This window comes from Haliotis rubra, unplaced genomic scaffold (genome assembly GCF_003918875.1).
Source record: "Haliotis rubra isolate DU_JTF1 unplaced genomic scaffold, ASM391887v1 Scf686, whole genome shotgun sequence".
In the NCBI taxonomy this organism is placed as follows: Eukaryota; Metazoa; Mollusca; class Gastropoda; order Lepetellida; family Haliotidae; genus Haliotis; species Haliotis rubra.
In genome coordinates this window covers 555,380-576,435 of record NW_025767397.1, presented here as the reverse complement: position 1 = coordinate 576,435, position 21,056 = coordinate 555,380, and the positions used below count along the sequence as shown (strand labels likewise).

At 39.3% G+C, this 21,056-nt stretch overlaps 2 protein-coding genes across 3 annotated transcripts; both read right to left on the bottom strand.

Moving 5' to 3' along the window:
• Positions 1-679: 679 nt before the first annotated feature.
• On the bottom strand, positions 680-11,517 carry LOC124258190 (helicase with zinc finger domain 2-like). Its single transcript, XM_046692246.1, is given in 12 exon segments — positions 680-1,322; positions 2,060-2,227; positions 2,824-2,977; positions 4,457-4,678; positions 4,921-5,516; positions 5,883-6,026; positions 6,501-6,638; positions 7,211-7,299; positions 7,562-7,701; positions 8,005-9,672; positions 9,675-11,218; positions 11,487-11,517. Coding segments are annotated over 11 exon segments (4,881 nt in total). The 5' UTR covers positions 11,115-11,218; positions 11,487-11,517; the 3' UTR covers positions 680-1,200.
• Positions 11,518-14,178: 2,661 nt separating this feature from the next.
• On the bottom strand, positions 14,179-19,286 carry LOC124258191. 2 transcript variants are annotated; one of them, XM_046692247.1, is made up of 8 exons: positions 18,112-18,673; positions 17,710-17,784; positions 17,268-17,492; positions 17,033-17,072; positions 16,607-16,734; positions 16,055-16,249; positions 15,633-15,669; positions 14,180-15,423 (listed from the first exon to the last, which is right to left on the bottom strand). In XM_046692247.1, exons 3-8 carry the CDS (start codon positions 17,472-17,474, stop codon positions 15,281-15,283), a joined length of 750 nt encoding a protein of 249 aa, XP_046548203.1. In that variant the 5' UTR covers positions 17,475-17,492; positions 17,710-17,784; positions 18,112-18,673; the 3' UTR covers positions 14,180-15,280. The 2 variants fall into 2 exon arrangements, with proteins under 2 accessions (XP_046548204.1, XP_046548203.1); XM_046692248.1 differs by lacking the exons at positions 17,710-17,784; positions 18,112-18,673 and adding an exon at positions 19,128-19,286 and having other exon boundaries at positions 14,179-15,423.
• Between the last annotated feature and the right edge of the window lie 1,770 nt (positions 19,287-21,056).

The following is a 21,056-nucleotide window of genomic DNA, read 5'->3' as shown; positions in this document are numbered from 1 at the left end:
CTTGGGTTATCCGTTGTAATAAAGTGTTAATGCCCTTTGAGCATACCTTCATGGCGTCGAGACAGCTCAATATACATGCCATTATTATTATTGAACAAAACAGTCTTTTCGTTTCATAATATGTTTCTTGTTTCCTCTGCTCCAAAGACACAACCGTGTTCAGTGGCTGATTCAAGACATGACTACCATCCTATACGTCCTGTCCAATACCACGTTCCTTCATCCTCATTGTTATCGACAGCGTTGTTTCGCTGGGGCAACTGTGTACAGATTTCTTGTTAAAGTATGCCTGAATACTAACTTCAGTTATTCCATCCATCCATGAAACTGTAATTTCCTTTCATTGGTAATGCATTGTTAAATGCATTCGTGGAGAGAATTATTTTAAGTATAAATGTTTTAACGTTTTTCACTTCAGTTGAAAGATGGGGAACTATACATATTTGTGACTGATATATGTGACTGGTTTTGTACCACAACGCGCTATCAGTAATCAGACCTGACCAGCTGTTCCATATTACAAGTTGATATAGTCTAACCCTGTTTCCTCACGGAAGCTGAGGAAAGGAAGTAAACTTGTACATACAATGTTTTGTCAACACACTGTGGCAGCGCGGAATGTCAAATGATAGTGGCCGATGTGAAAGTACAATACAATAGAATACAATAACAAATAGCGTTAAACACTTTATTTTATTAAATAGAAATACATACATTCACATAAAGATCATATAAAAGAGCGCATAAAAATCCAAGCTAAACAAATCTGAAATGACGCCAGATGTCAATATAATGTTGATGGCTGAGATATTTGGTCTCAACCCGTCAACAACAGGTCTATCGTCATGCTGATTGGCTGAGATATTTGGTCAGAACCAGTCAACAACCAAAACATATTCTGATGTTCATATCCTATTCTGACAGCAGTTAGAAGACACAGTTACGAAAAATCAAGTTCATTTTAAGATTTCTCCTTTCTCCATAACTAACAATACAAGTGAATACAGATGGACATAAGTTAGTTAACAGTAAACTATGACAATACTAATTATTGTAATGTAATAGATCTGAACTGATGTTTATCACATAAAGTTCATCCTCGTCAGGATTGCCTACACACGGTTGTTAGGCTTCTCAGTTAAGGTTTCCTTCAAGAAGGAACAAGCGGGCAGCGTTGTCCCTGAGCCTCATGTCTTGTTATCAGAAGAGACGTTGACGCCTCGCGGGTGGGCAGCGCTGGCCTTCAACAACACATCCCTGAGCCTCATATCTTGCTATCACTTGTTTAAAGACATCATCAGTCCGCAACAGATTCACGTTTCCTGTAACAAACATCGAACTGTGCAATCACGCTAATACAAGTAAAAGTAAATGTGTTTGGTTATATTATTTATTATGAACTATTAAAATGATATACAGTACAACGAACAAAGTGCTTATAAACACTACAACGAACAAAGTGCTTATAACAGACTGACGGAATAACGAACTGTTTTGTGGTCCCTGACACTTACACCATATTTTAGTCGAACTGCTTATAACGCACTACGGTTATGACGAACTAGAATTAGCGATTGCCATGTGCTATGAATGTGTTATAACCATCGTTTACTTTAAAGAACGTGCTACGTTTGCGATTAATAATTAAAGAACTTACTGAAGGTTATACGCAAAGATGCAAGATACACAAATCAATCTATTCTGCTTGACCGTATGGACTTTTCGACTGCAAGGGATGCACATTATGATGCGAGAAAACTGAAAGATCTGTTTTCCCGTGTCAGCGGGCATCTCATTGTTAACTACCTGAGGGAAGCTGACGTATGTCATAAATTGTAACTTTGTAATGTGAATAACGAATTGAGTGCTTTTGGTGCTATGGCATCTTCTGCTTTTAAATAAGACTGTGATGAATGTATGTGTTTGGAAACTAAAACTCATGTTCATGAATGCAGATTTGTTCTCGTCGTTATATGGCTGAAATAATGCCGATGTGACGTAAAGCCCAACTCAACCTCAACCTATTCCTCTGTATATATAGAGATACCTGTTTACTCACCTATGATGATCAGCCCTTTCCTGGCTCGTGTGAGTGCCACGTTCACCTGGTTAGCGTCAGTTATGAAGCCTAGATTCTGCCTGCACCAACCAAGAGTAGGGCGTCTTTCTATCTTGTACGGAGGAAGTGACCTTACTGTGCTGAATATCACATAGTCCCATTCACCTCCTGCAACACAAAATCTTCATTACACAGCGTAAATACGTACCTTTTATAATAAAGGTAATGTTGATAATGACCCTCCAAGGATGCGCTTATCGGGATCGAAAGATCTGGTTTGGCCACAAATGATATGTGCAACATCTCCAGTTTGTTGAATACATCGAAACAAATAGTTACATTCGAGTATATTGGTCCCAAATCCAAACACAGCAAAAAAGAACAAAGGTTGCCAAGGCAACACCCAAACATGGGGAGGGGTGCTCACGAACCAGGGATAATAATCATCGTGAATTATGGATTCGAAACCAACATTATTAGAACCATACTAAAAGGATTTTGAGTTTTGGTAAAAAAATCAAAATCATAACCTTTGACAATGTATTATATGATGTGAGGATAAGGGTAATAACCCCCACCATTGTAAACCCTTTGTTGGTGCAAGCATGAATTGGACCATATTTCCACTTTTCAATGTGAGTGAAAATACGCCTATTGGAGACAGATGAAAATCGGTCGTGAGACGACAACGAAACTGGTCACATAGCCAATAGTCGAGAACTTGAATAAATCCTAGATTTTCTATTTCTGAAGAAAACACAAACCTTGACTTGCAACAACTGTGTTCACATTGAAAACTGAATGGTAAAGTGTCAGTTTCTCCCTGATCCTTGAACACTGCGCGTTGTACTGAGACATGACATTGATGGCAGTAGGGTCGATCTTCTCCTTTCCTGTAAGCCAACTGAATACTTCCTCCTGAAGTGAACAAATGAAGATGATATCTTGAAATGTCTCACATTCAATACTGAAATGATGATATTTTACTCCACGCATACGCACGCGGGCACGCACACACACACACACACATCTACCACCTACTTACCTACAGACAGACACACACGCGTACCTACCTACCTGCATACATACATACATACATACATACATACATACATACATACATACATACATACATACATACATACATACATACATACATACATACATACATACATACATACATACATACATACATACATATCCGCTCTAACAGAACAATGTTCATGTTCAGCTTGTGTGTGATAATACCTATCGCATTAATGTTTATTTAGAAATTTATGCAAGTGTACATGGTGTGAAGTGTCTTCCAAACACACCCTGTGGAGCATGTTCATGAGCAAACCTACGAGTATACATTTGTCAGTCGTTTGTTCAGAAAATACAGGGAAACCAATGAGGTGAAGGATCGCTCAAGTTACGGGCGAACCAGGTTGACGTCGCGAATACACGGCACTATTGACAACTCGAAGACAACCATTCGCCACAAGAACTATTCTGAAGCACCACTGGTTCCATTTCGCCAGGCCTCCATGAGAACAATCCAGCATCGCCTAAGGAAAGCTAGGTATAACTCAAGAAGGATAATCAAACGTCCTCTACGGAGCGATCCTCACTGACAAATACCGTTGGTTTGGTGTTTACCATGGCAACGCTGAAATCTGAGGACTTGGCGAAGAATACATTGGTCTGGTGAATGCCTATTCCTTCCTCATGTAACTACTGGACGCTTGAGAAATTGGAGGCAGCTTAATATAGCATTTGCAGCAAAACATTTAAGCAACTATGGATGTGTCTCTCATGACTGTAAACTTGACTTGGTGGCAATACGTGGGAATTTCACGGGTGATCAGTGTATCCAGGAACTGCCGGATCCAGCTGTTGTCCCCCGCTTTGATAACAAGACCTGTACTGATAAACTTTTTTTGTCTCATCATATACACGCCATATTGCCTGATTCTCTCTCAAGCTCCATACTTGTAACAACTATCATAAAAAAGTCTTCAACAACATATGTTGAAAAAAGCGACTAACGGGATCGGGGGATCAGGCTCGCTGACTTGGTTGACAATGTTATCGTAATATCTAAATTGTGTAGATCGATACTCATTTTGTTGATCACTAGATTATCTGGTCTAGACTCGATTATATACATACCGCTGCTATATAGCTGGAATATTTCGGTGCGTCGTTAAACAACAAACCAACCAACCAAAATAGATGAGCCGTGTCCATTATTAAAACGTAGAAGGAAACTGTTCTTTTTGTGTTTTGTAGTCAAGACACGATCTCACAGAAAAACATGCAGCTTTACCAACGTACTGTACTTGCACACCGCCGATGTTAGCCGAAACATACTGACAAAGCCAAATACGTTATGATACTTTTATCGCTACTCACCACGATGTCAACTTCAGCTGAGTTGGATCTTGACTGTTCGTTTCCCTCTTCTGCGGACACGCTCAAAACATGCTCTGTACCCTCAACGTGCCACAGCAGATATGGAACATCAAATACCGGCCACAGTCTCAGAGGTGTATCAATCCGCCACATCTGAGAACTGCCTGTCCTTAATCCCTCTTCGTAGAATATGTCGGATGGGATCTGGCAGATCTTTGGGTGCTGTAACAGTTAAATGAAGGGATGTTATATAAGTAAAATAACTTTCTTTCTTAAAAATGTCATATTTTGAAAGTCAGATTGTTAGATATGTTAGAACATAGAAAATATTCTGAAAACAAGCTAAAGCAGAAATATGCAAATGACGTGTAGACTTGCTACAATAATTTGATGTAACATTTTAAAAGTGTAATTTTGTCTATACACTCTCCCTTACACATTTTAACCCAATAATTATTACTTACCATACGGTACTGGGTGTCCAGGAATACAGCTTGAGAAGCATACCGTTCAAACAGCGATCGGTTCAGGCCCAGATCAGCAGCCGCTTTGCACTGTACAATAGGACGCAGTTGCTTGTGGTCTCCAATCAAAACAACCTGCTTGGCCTTTGTTGCAATAATGGGCACCATGGTCTGTGGTTCGGTGCTCATCGCAGACTCGTCAATTATTACTTGGAAAACATTGGCAGATGTAATAATCTTCATGTTGCCTCCAACTGCGCATGTGCTCAAGATAACATCGCATTTCTCGAGCTCTTCACAAGACGCTTTGAAAATGAGTTCGCTGTAACGTTTTATGTGGTCAGATGTGACATCATTGTAATTGTTTAGGAAAAACGAGTCAAACTTCTTGATTTCGTTTGCATAGGGTTTGTCTTGCTGTCTAATCCTGTGATGAAGAGATATGTTACGCAACCTTTTGTCTGAATTTAATCCATGGAGACTTTTCCTTGACAAAAAGTTACGTTTTGGCACAGGGTAATCTTGAGACACGATGTTCTGTCCATATACTCGGATGATTTGAGGGCAGATGTGCGCTAGTCGTTTAATAAGTAAACCTAAAACAATCAACGATTACAAAATTAGATTGTTTTCTTACATCATTAATCATATACCGTTGTCACTGACTAAAAATGAAATGGAAGTACATTTCAAACAACGAATGTGAGCCACTCCATAGTCTTAACAACATCTGGAGAGCCCCAGAGTATCTTGGACAAAGCAGCAATTATTATTGCATGATATTACAAAAGAAAAGGCATGCTAGAAGTTTGCTTGTGAAGCTATTAATAACTCTCAACAAAGCAACAGAAAATTACATTTTTCTATGTTTTGATTCACTCTAACAAAATCTCATATTATCTACGAAATCAATGTCATGTCCTTCATATTCGGGTCATCATGAGATGTAACAAAATACATACGTCCAACCAGATCCACAGCCTTGTTGGAAGGTCCACAGAAGAGCACCTGTTTCTTCTTCATGTCTTTTCCTTCCTGGTGCATATTCTTGTTAATCCTCTCAAACAGGTATATCAGCTTTATGCCTGTGTATGTTTTGCCAGTCCCTTAAAGGATGAAGATTATGGTGATCGTGAACGCATTGATTTGCAGATGCCTCGTATGCTACATCATTGAATGCATGAACATATCTTACTTTTGTCTTTTGGGGTTTGCTAGTTTCGTTTGTAGGATATGTAGCTGTGTTCATTTCCGTTAACAAACCCCTGTGAGCGTCTGCTCGGAACAAAGGCAATGATTCAGTGCTATCAGCATCATACCAAAACACGATAAACATGGTTCTTTGTGTTATCATGCCCAGCGCATGTCAGTATACTGTATCTGGAGTGCGGTGTCCATGTTACAGACACATGCTGTGCGCATGCACGCATACACGCAACACACACACGCGCGCGCAATGTGGTACATTAAATGTCGTTATAAAATAAAGTAAATTAGCGGTGGACATATAAAGTTTTCTGAAATCACACTTATGATAACTTTGCTTATATTTCACATTGAACAATGTTATACATCACTACCTGGTGGTCCTTGTATAAGTGAGAAACTGGAAGTGAGGGCTTGAGAAATGGCATCCTTTTGCTTATGATTGTTGGGAGGAAGAAATCCGGGAGGGATTTCCTTTTCAATTTCACAGCCGGCTTTTAACCGCTCGTTCTCTGAAAGAAAAATATCTGTGTGAAGGAAAGGTTCTGAATGATTATATAATCAACATTGTAGTGTTGTACCACTTTGAACTTTGTTCACTACCTTAATATCGGCGTGTTTCAAATTTCATTTATCTACAGTTAAATTGAAGTCTTTCGGGTAAAATTCTTTTCAGGACATTGGCTTGAAGGAGAAATAATCATGGGCCGACTTAAATACTTAAGACACGTAGTAGGCGCATTTAACACGGCACAATTTGACTCTGGACTCGCAAGTCTGAGAAAGGAATTGACAAAATGAAACATGCAGCTGTCTTGAATATATAATAAAGATGAAAACTTGAATTATTTTTTTTCGAAAACTCAAATTTAAACTCGCTCGCCCTGAGCCGGCCCATGGGTCAGCCAATGGGCGAGAATGTTTAGTTTCGCTCAGAATTCATGTTTTGGTGGTTGTAAATGAATGAATGTATCTTTCATGACACAAAATTCAATTCATTTTGACTTAATTCGGCTAATTTAGAGCGATATTAAAAAATCTCGCCCATGGACGAGAATATTTACTTTTAAATATTAAAGATTACCTAGTTTTGGCAACGATCCACCCAGCGCAATAGCCTCTGCCAAATCATAGTCCTCGTTGCCCAATTCCTGAAGCATTGTCATTGTACGCCTGGAAAAAAGATTCCTTATAACGTCGACACCCTTGTCCTAATTTCAAATTTAAATTAATTTATATTCACCAAGTATGCTTAAATATACACACATGAAGATAGAATGAAAACAAAAAGCATAAAGAGGTCTTTCGTTAATATTTTTCACATATGTTTGCTCGACTCCTTTAGAGAATCAGGAAGACGTTACATGAAACAAGAAGGTATGTTTGTTCTTCATCTCTTACTTTCATAAGCAGCATTAGAAAATAACGTATTCACCTGTCAACCTCTGACTTCATGATAATCTCTACCGTGCCTGAAGCCTTACTTAGTAGGCACTCTGGAACATGACCACTGTTTGAATTCAGGCTGAATGTGATATCCACACGATCTGAATCTGTCTTCTTTCCCTCTTCTTCTTACTTTGAGTATCTGGGCATGCCCAACCCATGTATATGAGTCTGTATCGGAACTGGCGATGTCACAATTATCTGCTGTTTTCGACATTCTTTTCTTGTGTTTTTTTGATGATTTTGTCTTCTTTGTAGATTCTGTCACCTCTGCACCCATTTCAATAGGTGCATATGTAATTTGAGGAATCGGACATCTTATACACAGATACTCAATAGGTACTACTTTTCTCATTCCAGAGTCCTCATCAGTACTATCTCCTTCTTTCAGTTTGTCTATAGATTTTCCTCCAAACTCTATACATCTCTCACGCATAAAGTTTCCTTGAAGCGTGAAACTTCCAGTGTGAAGTCGATAGCGACATTGTTTATGATAACATTTTCTTCACTGGTAGCAGCAGTCATGGCAGCATTCATCTCTAGAAGGGGCAGCCATGTCCGCTGATATTCAACAACTGATTCAAAGGTTCTGTTTGTTGACTCAGTGGCATACTTGCTCAACACTCCGACTGGGTCTTCTATGTGACTGAGACACAGACTGAGATTCTTGCAAACATGAAACAATCTCACTTGTGGAGTGAGCAAACCTTTCTCTGGATTAGCAACCATCTGCACTTTGATGACACGTCCAGGTGTAAAGCACAGTGTGAACTTGCACTGTTGAAACTTGATGGAACCATCTCCATACTCTGAGGTGACCATGTCTCTCACTGGTGCTCCGGAAGGCAATTGTTGTCCATCTTGGGGTTGACTGTTGACTATTTTCTTCAATGCTTTAAGGTCCTGGTTGAACAATGCATTCAACATCTTTGCCCACGTCTGTGTGTCCACAAAGTACACATGCTGATTAGGATCAACAACAGACACAACTGGTTTGGGTCGTTTCTGTTTGGACCCTTGCTGCTTTTCTAGCATCTTAGAATATGTCAGCTGGCTTGGGCATCCAGTACAGTCATACAGCCTTTTCTTCCATTTTCCAGTGATGATTGCCTTTGTAGACCAAGGATCTTGTATCTCCTCTGGCTTCTTACTGAAGTCCATCAAGTTGAAGGGTAATTCCTTGCTTCTGCTTGAGATATGCTTCAAGGATGGAATACAGAGTTGTGCTCCACTATCTGTGACCTTTTCCACCACAGCATTGAACACCATTGGCCTCTCTGACATCTTTGCAGCTCTCCTCAAAGCTTGGCATCCATTGCTAAAGTGTTTCTGTCTGGAGGTGGCATCGTTGATATGGACACACAAGTCAGTTATTTCTGAGGGTGAGTAGGGACAGGATGTACCCTCCAGAGCTGCATGTACCAGCCTGTGTACAACCAGGTCCACATATCTCCGGATAGGGGATGTGAAATGTGTGTACATTTTGGTATTCAGAGAGAAGTGGCTCAGCTCTTTTTCAGACAGCATTGAACATTTGTATTCTGCAGATTCCATGATGCAATGCCAGTGTTGAAGAGCAATGGCTTGAAAAGGATGGACCTCATCTTTGCACATATTCCTTACCGTTTTGTCTAATGTTTCATTGTGAACTCCATCAAGAATCTGAAGCCAGATGTTCCTCTGGATTGGCAAAGGCTCTTTTCTCACAGTGTTGCCCTTGGCTACCCAGTTCTTGGATGCGACCCTCCTCCCAGGTAAGATTTCTCGTCCCTGAAGGTTCACCACAAGGTCCAGGAACTTCTCTTCACTTTGGACAAATTTCTGGACATCCTCAGTTGATGGTTGAGACTGACATCTGATGGGGATTGAATGTGGGAACTTCTTTCTCAGCCAGTGAGCAACGGATGTATTGGCTTTGATCATAAACTCTTCTACCAGAGCATGAGCCTCCATATTCTGCTCTATGATTTCAGTCTCAATAAATCTTGGATCTTCAAATGGAACTGCAAACCTGGAATCATTCAGTCTGTCCTTTCTCAAAGTCTGAGCAATTTCATGTAGCAGTTTGATATTGTCTTTAAGACTTTGTGAAACATGATCCACTTCCCATTTTCAATAATTTTCTGGGCATCTTCGTATGACAACTTGCAGGATGATTTAATAATTGTTTTCATGACTGTTGGTTCTTTCACAAGTTTTCCTGATTTTTCCATGTGAAAGAAAATTGACAATGCAAGTTTTTCTTCATGTGGTAGCAGACTACACAAGCCCTCACTCAATGGTTCAGGTAGCATGTTGTGAGTTCTAGACTCACATGGGTAGAAGCTTGTTGCTCTTTCCTGTGCCTCTCTGTCAACTGGGTCCCCTTTCTTCACCACTGCCGCAACATCAGCAATATGGACTCCAATCAGATAGTGATCATCTGTTGCAGAGATACTCAAAGCATCATCTAAATCTTTTGAATGTGCAGGATCTATTGTGAAAACTTCAAGCCCTGTGCGGTCGACTCTGCCATCAGCAGTAACCGTTTCTCTCTTCTCCAGAATATTACCAATATGAGCAACTGTGTCTTGGGGATATATTGTTGGAACCTTGTATTGCATTTCCAATATTTTGAGACCTCCATGAAAGTCAGTACCGCAGTCCAAGACGTCTACCACTGCACCCAGAGGATACACGTGATGTATGCCCCACGTTAGATAGATGACAAGGAAAACATATTTTTCTTTCATCTCTGGCTTCACATCAAAATATGTCTTAAAATGAATATGTCCCTTCTCATTGATTTCATACATATCAATTCTATGCTTTGACAGTGAAGGGTGATGTTTCTTAGTTACTCCATTTAGGGCATGCATCTTTAGTACTGTTCGACAAAGGGGGCGCATCAAGAATCCTTCATCATGATCACAAGTACAGGCCATGACAGGGTGACTCTGATCCCTGAAGTTACTCTTCAGGACACCAATGACCTGTCCATAAACTTTGGAATCTTTTTTTTGTGTATTCCTGTATGTCCGTTGGTCAGAAACTGGGTTTGCCAATACCTCTACGCACACCTCATCATTGTTGAAGGTTTGTCCACACTTAGATCTCCCATGAATCTCTATCTCACGGTAGGTTTCAGATCCGGTCAATACCTTACACACAGCCTTGTGAGGTGACTCTAGTTCAAGCCTACATCGCTTGTACCGTTCAGGCATCTTGGTCATTAGTCGCTTCAATTCATCTGCTGATTTCATCTTCTGATAGAAAGGATTTCTTGTATGTTGTGTCTTCCCAGCTTCAAATGTTGTAACGTCCACGTTTGTCTCCATTCCACAGGAAAGACGTTTTGACATTTTAGAACTATTATACACGTCTTTGCTTTCATCAAACCAAGTCGTGACTTGCACCTCAGGTTTCACCTTAGTCACTTGGGGTTCTTTCTCATTATGTTCAGGCTCTGGAAGTTGGAAGGCATCTTCAAGGTCTGACTCCCCTTCTCCGCTGGATACATCCCATTTTTTGTATTGCAGAAATGAGTTATTGTCAGTGGCCATCAACAGAGGATGTTGTGTTGAAGGATTAGATGGGGGCAACGGAGAACCTTTCAAACAGTCAAGCTCACTAACTTGCTCTTTGTCAGCAGATTTCCGTGTTTTCGCTAACTCATGTGAAAAAGTAAAAAAAATAGTCTGTTTGCATATTGTATCTGTTATTCCGTGTGAACACAACGAACTGATAATATCTCCATTGAAAAAATCAAATAATGACTTGGATGATATCATTGAAATATACAGCTCATAAATCTTTATTCGATCAAATAAACGACACCAATAGTAAATAGCAACTTGCATAATTCACATGGGATAGTTGTTGTCTTACAAATAAGATCGTTTTTTCAGGTCGTTTTCGTTTTAAAAATAACTTACGCCTTGAACGTTTCTTCTTCTTGATATGGTTTAGGTTTGTTTTCACCGAGTTACACAATCAAAACTACTTTCTACTGGTAGTAAAATATGTATTTTATTGATGGCCAATAGGATTTTGCATGACATAGCGTATAACATAACAATGTCTCCTCGTGGCAGCGAGGCGGGTGTCAATATAATACTACTATTATTGTTACTTCGAAATAACCTCACTTCCTAAGGAAGAAATCGTTATGTTACAAGCTGTGTCATAGAAAATCGTTATGGTCATCAATCATATGCATATTTTACTACAACTAGTAAGTAGTTTTGATTCTTTAACTTCCGTGAAGCGATCTGAACACAAGTAAGATATCGTTTCAGGCTTCCACAACGCTCGCTTCGCACTCACAAACATAACCCATTTAGCACGAAATGCGGGGGTCCTGTGGAAATCTGTGCATGGGGACACCATCGCCCGACCCCTAGGAGCAATTGACGATAAAGCAACGATTCGGCATGTCGTCGTTGATGTCGAGAAATCATCAAAATGATGAGCGTGCTACACATTTTCTATACAACTAACTGAAAATCGTTCCTCATATGACGTCACTGCAGTGCTCTGGCGACAGAGTTACGTAACCTGTCTGTGGTTTCGATGGCGGGCGAGAGGGAAGCAGGCGACTTTTTGGCCACTTTTAATCGCTCGGTATTAATTAACCACAAGTTTTTAAAGAATAAATTTGGTGTTCCGCTTAAGACTAACCACAAATTTTTCATATGTAATGGTTAAAAGAGTAACAAAAAACAAACAAAGTTTAGTGGTTCTTTAAACATAGAATTAAACCAAATACATTGGTTTAACATGTCGTTTGAGTTTAATGTCTTATATTGCTTTTGTAAATATGTTCCCCATGCAGAGATTACATCTCTTTTCCATATATTCAGGATCAGCTAACCAAAGTCTCCTGTAGTTAGGTATACAATATTCAACTAATGCTTTCCATTTGCAGCTACTGGAACATAATCTCTTTATCCATGATATTACATGTGCATAAATGATATTCTTAATGAGTGGGACACAAATTCCTCAATATCCAGGTGACATAGCAAATACATCTCTTTTTATTGTATCAGGCTTGTCTTTCCATGCAAATTTGAAGCAGGCTTGTTGAAATGTATTTATTATCTCATCTGGGGGTGATGGAATTAAGGAAAATAGATGGTTTAATTTTGAGTGTAATAGTGATTTCAAAATAACATTTCCACCGATTGGGGTAAGTGTTCTTATTGGCCATAATTTCATTTCATTCTCTGTCCTTTAAAACTTATTATCGTAATTCAATTTCACCATTTTGTCAAGGTCCACATCAAATATAATACCTAGTAACTTAAAGTTACTTTACGTCCAGTTTAAGTTCCAGTCTTTACAGAGTTTATATCTACATTTTTAGATTTCTTTGAGTGGCATTTTAGAAGTTGGGAAGTACAATATAGAACAAACTTTATGGATAACAACTTCTTTTTATTCGTGAGTGCGACGTTTCGATACAGATTCTTGTACCGTTGTCAAGCATAATGGGACATGAAGAGGGGGGAAGTGTATATATACTGGATGTGACAATGTGACAAAGAAAACAACATAATTAACATAACTGGCTAGGCAGAAGGCTGATGAAGCCAGAGAGTAGACAAAGGACAGGCGTAGAAGCCAATGATGTACAAATGATAATGACATGTTTATACAGCAGTGAGTTTATACAGTGGATTGGGCTTGGTGGATGAGTGCATCATAAGCGGATGGAATGAAGTATCCTTGGTCCTCGGTTGATGGTGGGCTTTTGGCGTTTGATGTGGATGGCTTCGGTGAGCTTGCGTTTAGTGAAGTCTGTTTGTTTGTTAGAGAGAATGGTGATGTCAGTCCACTCTATTTGATGATTGGGGCTTGCTTTGATGTGGTCGGAAATGGCTGATTTGCTGTCGGAATTGGTAACAGAGGTCTCCGCCTCATGAAAGATCAAGCTGGCATAGATACCACCTTCTCCGCGTCCTCCAACCTTAACAACATTCTCCATGCCAATGGAAGAAAACCCACCACCATAAAGAACAACAACCCAAAATGTGTCATCTACAAAATAAACTGTGATTGTGGGCAGAGCTACATAGGCGAAACTTCCCGACCCATCAACACCCGAGTGAAAGAACATCAGACCTCTGTTACCACCATTCCGACAGCAAATCAGCCATTTCCGACCACATCAAAGCAAGCCCCAATCATCAAATAGAGTGGTCTGACATCACCATTCTCTCTAACAAACAAACAGACTTCACTTAACGCAAGCTCACCGAAGCCAGCCCTATCAAACGCCAAAGCCCACCATCAACCGAGACCAAGGATACTTCATTCCATCCGCTTATGATGCACTCATCCACCAAGCCCAATCCACTGTATAAACTCACTGCTGTATAAACATGTCACTACATTTGTACATCATTGGCTTCTACGCCTGTCCTTTGTCTACTCTCTGGCTTCATCAGCCTTCTGCCTAGCCAATTATGTTAATTATGTTGTTTTCTTTGTCACATTGTCACACCCAGTATATATACACTTTTCCCCCTCTTTATGTCCCATTATGCTTGACAACGGTACAAGAATCTGTATCGAAACGTCGCACTCACGAATAAAAAGAAGTTGTTATCCATAAAGTTTGTTCTATATTGTACATTTTTAGAGCCTATCCAGATCAGTCTTGTCTTGTCAGCATTAATTTTCAAGCCAGAAAACCTTGCAAAAAAGGATTAAGTATTAAGCAAGGTATATAGACTACTCCCAGTGCCATCTAAAAGTTGGGAAGTATCGTCAGCAAATTGTGCAAGAACATAATCAATATTTCCTTTTTTAATGCCTTTAATAGTTTTATTATTTCTGATAAGTATAGCCAAATTTTCTGCACATAAGATAAAAATATATGGTGATACAGGGTCTCCTTGACGCCAACCTCTCGCTATAGGAAAAAAGGTGCAAGCAAATCCATTTACAAGTACACTTTGATTTCATATCATTAAAAAGGTTTTTATCCACTTCTGAAAACTAGGTTCGAAATTAAAGAATCTTAACACATTTAGTATAAAATTTCTATCAACTGAACCAAAAGCATTTTCAAAATCAATTAGAACTAATAGTCCTGGTATTTGATAAGAATTTGTATACTCCATTAGATCATATATCAGCCTAGTGACCTCACCAATATATCTTCATGGTACTTAACTTTCTTGGTCATCATTTATTATTAGTGGTAGCATATTTTTCATTCTATTGGCTATAACCGCTGATGCAAGTTTATTTGATGTGCTGAGGAGAGAAAGTGGCCGCCATTTAAGCTTTGGTTTGTTTTATTTTGGTAGGCATGTAATTAGTCCTTGTTCTGGGAAACTGATATATTTTCATTTAGATATGTATAATTTAAAGAACGTATCAAGAATTTATTTAAATCTATCCAGAAGAAGTTTATAAATTCTGTTGTGAAACCATCTGGTCCATGACTTTTTCCGTTTTTCATTTTTTTTCAGTGCTTCTAGTGTTTCCTCCATCCATGAGATGATGGATTAAAGCAACAATTATATTGAAATAATAACCTCAGTATTTTGGGTAAGTGGCAAACGGACACCATTAAAGTAAAGTAGAAATATGAATATGAACAGTCGTGGAAAACCCCCAGAAATTAACGAATACAGTATTCCATTGTTAACTGACACAATAAGCAGTATCTGCAATTGCAGGTTCATTTTGAATTTGTTTAATGGAGTGGAAGAATTTAAACAGCATTTGAAATTACCATCACACATTTCAATGCATGTTCAAGCTTGCCCAGGGCTGCACCATATTGTTTCTCCTTGTCAAGAGCGTTTGCCCAGACTTCTAAGGGTATGTAACTTTTATATTCCTCCAGTTCACAGGCTGAAATTATTAGTAAAATAGTTAACATATTGCGTTGTTCATTACGTTCATGCAGAAAAAGATATTTCAAATGAACAAAATGAGTTTTAAGCACAAATGAACGAAACGGAATAGTAACACAACAACAAACGATTACCTTTCAAAGGCAGTTTGGACAATAGGTGTATTTACGGCCTATTGGAAATTCATTTGTTATTTGTTATGGTCACCTTGTTCACACAGTTTTGTGCAGAGTCTGTACTGCTTCTGAAAGTAGAATGACATAATTCAACAACTCCCTCTCTGTTCTGCTACATGACATAAATGCTCTTATGGACTGAGAAGATAATTGATGTTTTACTCTGTGTCAGTGAAGCCCTGTGCTGCGATCTTTTACATGATTTATTCTTTCATAACATGTAAATGAGTGAGTAGCAGCAAATTGGAATATTGACGACCCAGTCAGTGGGGAGGCAATCAAGCCGTTATGACCAATGATTGTTGGTGGATTCACCTTTTTAAGAACTCCTTTTTAAATACCAAAAGTTTAACTTTCTGTGTGAAACGACGTTTCGATGCAACTTTGTCAGATTACCATTTTCACAAAAAAGTGCTTTCAGAAGTGACCTTGGCTTGTGCAGTTATCACTCACCGCTTGAAAGCTGCATCTAGCCATTAGGACAAGTAAGTAAGCTTTGATTCTTGAGTTTTGATCCTCAGTGAACGAGTAGGCCATCATATTGAATGCGTGTGTCAGATCTTGGCACAAGCAGTAACAAAATCCGGGATTGTTCTCACAGTGTTCAATGGCTAGGTATCTCAAATGCTTCAGTAAGTCGATAGTCTCCTGTAATGTAAAAACAATGACATTATGATCATGGTTTTTGACGGTTAACTTGTCGGTGTGAGTCAAGGCACCAACAATATAAGAGAATAGGACCGACATATCAAGTAGATAATAGAGAGTAAACTATTTCAAGTGACACGATATTAAGAGGTAAATAATTTGTATTCCTTGATTTTATGGGTTATATACTATTATACCTGAAATTAATTCCTCTCCAAATAATTGCAACTTTTTTTCAGTAGCACAAAGTGCGACTCAATATTAATGCGAAGTCGGAATTTCAGAGAGAACAAATGACTTATAATAATAACCTAAATACGTCTAGCACTGTTTCTACCGTGAGTGTCATAAAGATACCTTTTCATCCTTCTGACACTCAGATATGTCATTGAAAAAAGTCATCCATAAAGTGATAGCGCATTGATTGGCCATGTCTTGTCCAGATATTGAACCCTCAGAAACAGCAGCTGTCACCAGTGCCACGGCTGTAACAAATAATATGTCGATACCATTTAGATAATTATGTCCCCTCTATTCATTTAAAAAAAGAGTGGTTAAAAAATACAAGCTGGCCCCAGCACTTTTGAGGCAATATATGAATAAAACTACATATCTGTAGGATCAACACTTTCCTGTAAACCTTGGACAAGAAGACAATAAAGATCATAAGCTAGTCTTTTACTTTGTCTTGACGGACGTTTGTAACATAGGAAAGACCATGAATGTTAATGTCTTCTATAGGTCCAACATACCATAGTTCTTTAAGGTGAAACGTTAACTTACTTTCATAGAAGAAATAGAATGCTTGCATTATGTAACAACCCTGAAATGAAGACGAGAAATCATTAAATACACGTTTCGATTATAGGGATATGTAAGTACACGTATAGAACGAGCCACTCTTTACATTCTATTTAGATCTACTAAATGAAGGTTACATGTGAGACATTCTATTTCTATCTCTATATCTATTGTGTTTCAGAAAAATGACATGAAACATTTTGTACCGGCAACGCACCTGCGTAAGAGCATCAATTGTTCGAGAACAAATATGTCTCACGACCTCTTCTTGTTGTTTGTCGTGATTAGCAGTCAGCGCACTTTGCCTGATGTGCAGTTTCAGGAGCGTCCGGAGCACCCAGCAATCTCCATGTGTAAATTCCCCTCCCACAACTCTCTTCACCGCCCAGTCAATAAGTTCTTTGACGCCAAGACTACTCTCCATCAAAATCGCCAGGATATGCTGTGAAATAGGTTTGACTTTTGAATACATGAACAAAAATGAACACACAAACTAATACGTGTGCAGCCTAAGTTCAGTTTAAATCCATTAGAATTTGCTGGGAGTGGGGTAGTCTTTTTGACACTTATAAATGTAAACTCTACTGTAAATGAGGGCATAATCGCCGCCAGTGGTGGCCTGCAGGATATGGGATAACATTTCAAACAATAGTAAGTACCTGTGCTCTGGGCTCGACCGTCAGCAGTTGAATGGTCAAAATGCTCCCGTAATTTGTTAATCACTACAAGGGAATCTGCAAATGAAACATAACATACATAGTAGACATGTGCAAGTATGCTATGAACCTAACATTAATCCGTTTCCAAGTAGAAACTAGGGTTCTCTGTTTACCCCCTATCCGTCCCTGATTCATTTACTCAGAGAATGTATCTTCTCAGAAGAATCGGATTGTTATTGTTTAATTAGCCTCTATATCCTCCCATGGCTGACTGGTTTTGTTATGGAGACTATTTTTCAGCTAATGTGGAAAACTATATGTATAGACCTTTATTACAACTAGAATGCGCTCAGAATATGTAATGTTAGGTCCCTTACAGAAGAGTAAGCCAGTGATACTTACCCATAGCTTTAATTACATGTGTTATCCAGGTTTAGGTAATATAGTAATCCCATGGTCAAGAACTGTCGAGAGTTAACATATCACAAAATATATCCATATTGGGAATCGCACCCGGTGTGACAAGCTTCTACTGACACCATTAGACTGTCTATCTGCTCTATGTGAACGTCTCTCTGTTGTGTGTGACTGTCTCTGCTCTATGTGACGGTCTCTCTGCTCTATGTGACTGTCTCTCTGATCTGTGTGACTGTCTTTCTGGTATACATGTGTGACTGTCTCTCTGATTAATCGCCTATGTGAAGGTCTCTCTGGCCTATGTGACGGTCTCTCTGCTCTATGTGACTGTCTCTCTCGTCTGTATGACTGTTTACGAGTTGTAAATACACGCGAATCGAACTGTCAGTTCATGTCACCATTCGCCGAAACTGTCAATAATAAGAACTTGTACGCAATACTCGGAAGCTAAAAGGAAAGTAGAAATGAATAGTCTAAAAAAAACCAATTGATATATTTCAGTCCATTTATTTGAAACAGGTCTGGGATTGAATTGAACTGGGACTGATATTCGTAGCAGACATTGGTGTCAGTGTTGCTTTTGCAGGCTTACTTTTTGTGGAGTGTCGAATGTTCTTCCTGGTTTTGTCGTAGTGTGCGTTTATGTGACAATCGTGAAACTAATGTGAAACTAATCCTCACACAGATTAAGAGAAATACTGATCTTAAAAATAACACCTCAACTTTCTAACATGGGACGGACTTCTATTGAACGCAGCGCGTATCTTAATGACATGTCAGCCTTTCCAAACAAATTCCGTTTGTAAAAAAATATAGGTGATTTACGTAAAAGTAGCATTTACTTTATAATCGTAAGAACTATTTATAGTTACTACTGTAACCGTATCACCTGTATCACTCACGGTTTTCCGTGTTGCAACCACTTTAGGGCGATCTATGTATCCAACTCAATGTGATCAGATTAAAAGGCCTTAGGTTTATATGACATGAGGAGTACAAACCTATTGTAAATGAATTGGGTGTGGTGAGCTAACACAGGTGATTCAGCGTTGCTTGCGAAACCAAATGCTGTTGTTGGAAAAATAGAAGAATGATGATCATGATAAAAATTACTAAATATACGCATTGAATATTCCATAATTGTATTCTCATGAAATAATAACATATAACAATAATTATTATAATTATATTTCAGAATATCATTATATTCTCAGTGAATAAAGAAACAATTAAGGGGCTATAACCCGTCAAGTACAGGGTACCTTACAACCAGGTTCTACATCCCGCCCAGTACTGGGTACCTTACAACCAGGATCTATAGCCCGTCAAATACAGGGTACCTTACAACCTGGATCTACATCCTGCCAAGTGCTTGGTACCTTTCAACCAGGATCTATAGCCCGTAAAATACAGGGTACCTTACAACCTGGATCTGCATCCCGCCCAGTACTGGGTACCTTACAACCAGGATCTACAGCCCGGCAAGAACAGGGTACCTTACAACCAGGTTCTACATCTCGCCCAGTACAGGGTACCTTTCAACCAGGATCTATAGCCCGTCAAGTACAGGGTACCTTACAACCAGGATCTATAGCCCGTCAAGTACAGGGTAACTTACAACCAGGTTCTACATCCCGCCCAGTACTGTGTACCTTACAACCTGGATCTACATTCCGTCAAGTACAGGGTACCTTACAACCAGGTTCTATAGCCCATCCAGTACAGGGTACCTTTCAACCAGGATCTGCATCCCGTCCAGTACTGGGTACCTTGCAACTCAGAGTCCTTTTAATATAAGCCCCAAGCTATTACGTGAGAGTTCACATCGTTAACTGTCACTCCATTACAATAGTCATGTGTTTGTAAGGAGCCATGACATAAGCGGTAAACATATTGATTATGTAGGCGTAAGCAGTATTTTTAGCTTTCCTGGCACTAGAAGCTTCGGCTTTTCCTAGAAACACTACAATGCGTACAAGTTCAATGGACCGTATGACAGCTCTAGTACTTTTTTCCTCAATATACCCGTGAAGATCCGGGTTAGAATTGACATATACACTGACACACATTGAAAACGGAAAACTATGGTGGCTCATTCGGGCCATCGCTTTCTCGCCTTAAAATTCGGAGGCGAGAAAGCGATATCACGAGACGAGAAAGCGATATCACGAGACGAGAAAGCGATAACGCGAGACGAGAAAGCGATAACGCGAGACGAGAAAGCGATAGCACGAGACGAGAAAGCGATAACACGAGACGAGAAAGCGATATCATTGCGCGAGACGAGAAAGCGATATCATTGCGCGAGAAAGTGATAGAGCGAGAAAGCGACACAGCTAGAAAGCGATATAACAAAGCGAGAAAGCGGTAGAGCGAGAAGGCGATAGAGCGAGAAAGCGAGAAGGCGAAAAGAGCGAGAAAGCGATATAACAAGGCGATAAAGCGATAGAGCGAGAAAGCGAGAGAGCTGGAAAGCGATATTTCACATAATTCTGCCCTATCTGCACATGACGTCTTGCCTGCATATGATTTAATCCAACAGGAGGCTTTACTGTCATTTGGTTAAGTCGTATAGAAACAACATGAACATGCTTTCAAATTCTGTGGCATTTTTGTAATTAATCTTTTAACTTGTCCAAACAATAACCCAACAATAACTCCAGAAACCGAGTGTGTTTTCGTTGAAATGAATGAGCGCTCTTAAAATGTCTGTAAAAAGGATAACAATCACTTAATTTATTGTTACATCACTAGTTAGTTCTGGATTAATTCCTGGCTTACATTTCTTTATTGCCATTTGCCTTGTTAAATGCCACCTTTGTTATCTCATTATTCATGCCTGGATTAACAATCCCTGGCTTCCATTTGTCCATCCACCCTACCAATTTTTAGCGCTAATTAAGTACTGGCTTCCCTTGTTATCTTATCAC

Bases quoted from the DNA above. Each gene is read 5' to 3' on its own strand.
- LOC124258191 (XM_046692248.1), bottom strand. From the start codon at position 17,474: ATGGAGAGTAGTCTTGGCGTCAAAGAACTTATTGACTGGGCGGTGAAG. The intron at 17,073-17,267 runs GTGCGTTGCCGG...TCTTCATTTCAG, and splicing joins CAATTGATGCTCTTACGCAG to GGTTGTTACATAATGCAAGC. The intron at 16,735-17,032 runs GTAAGTTAACGT...TATTTGTTACAG, and splicing joins ATTCTATTTCTTCTATGAAA to CCGTGGCACTGGTGACAGCT.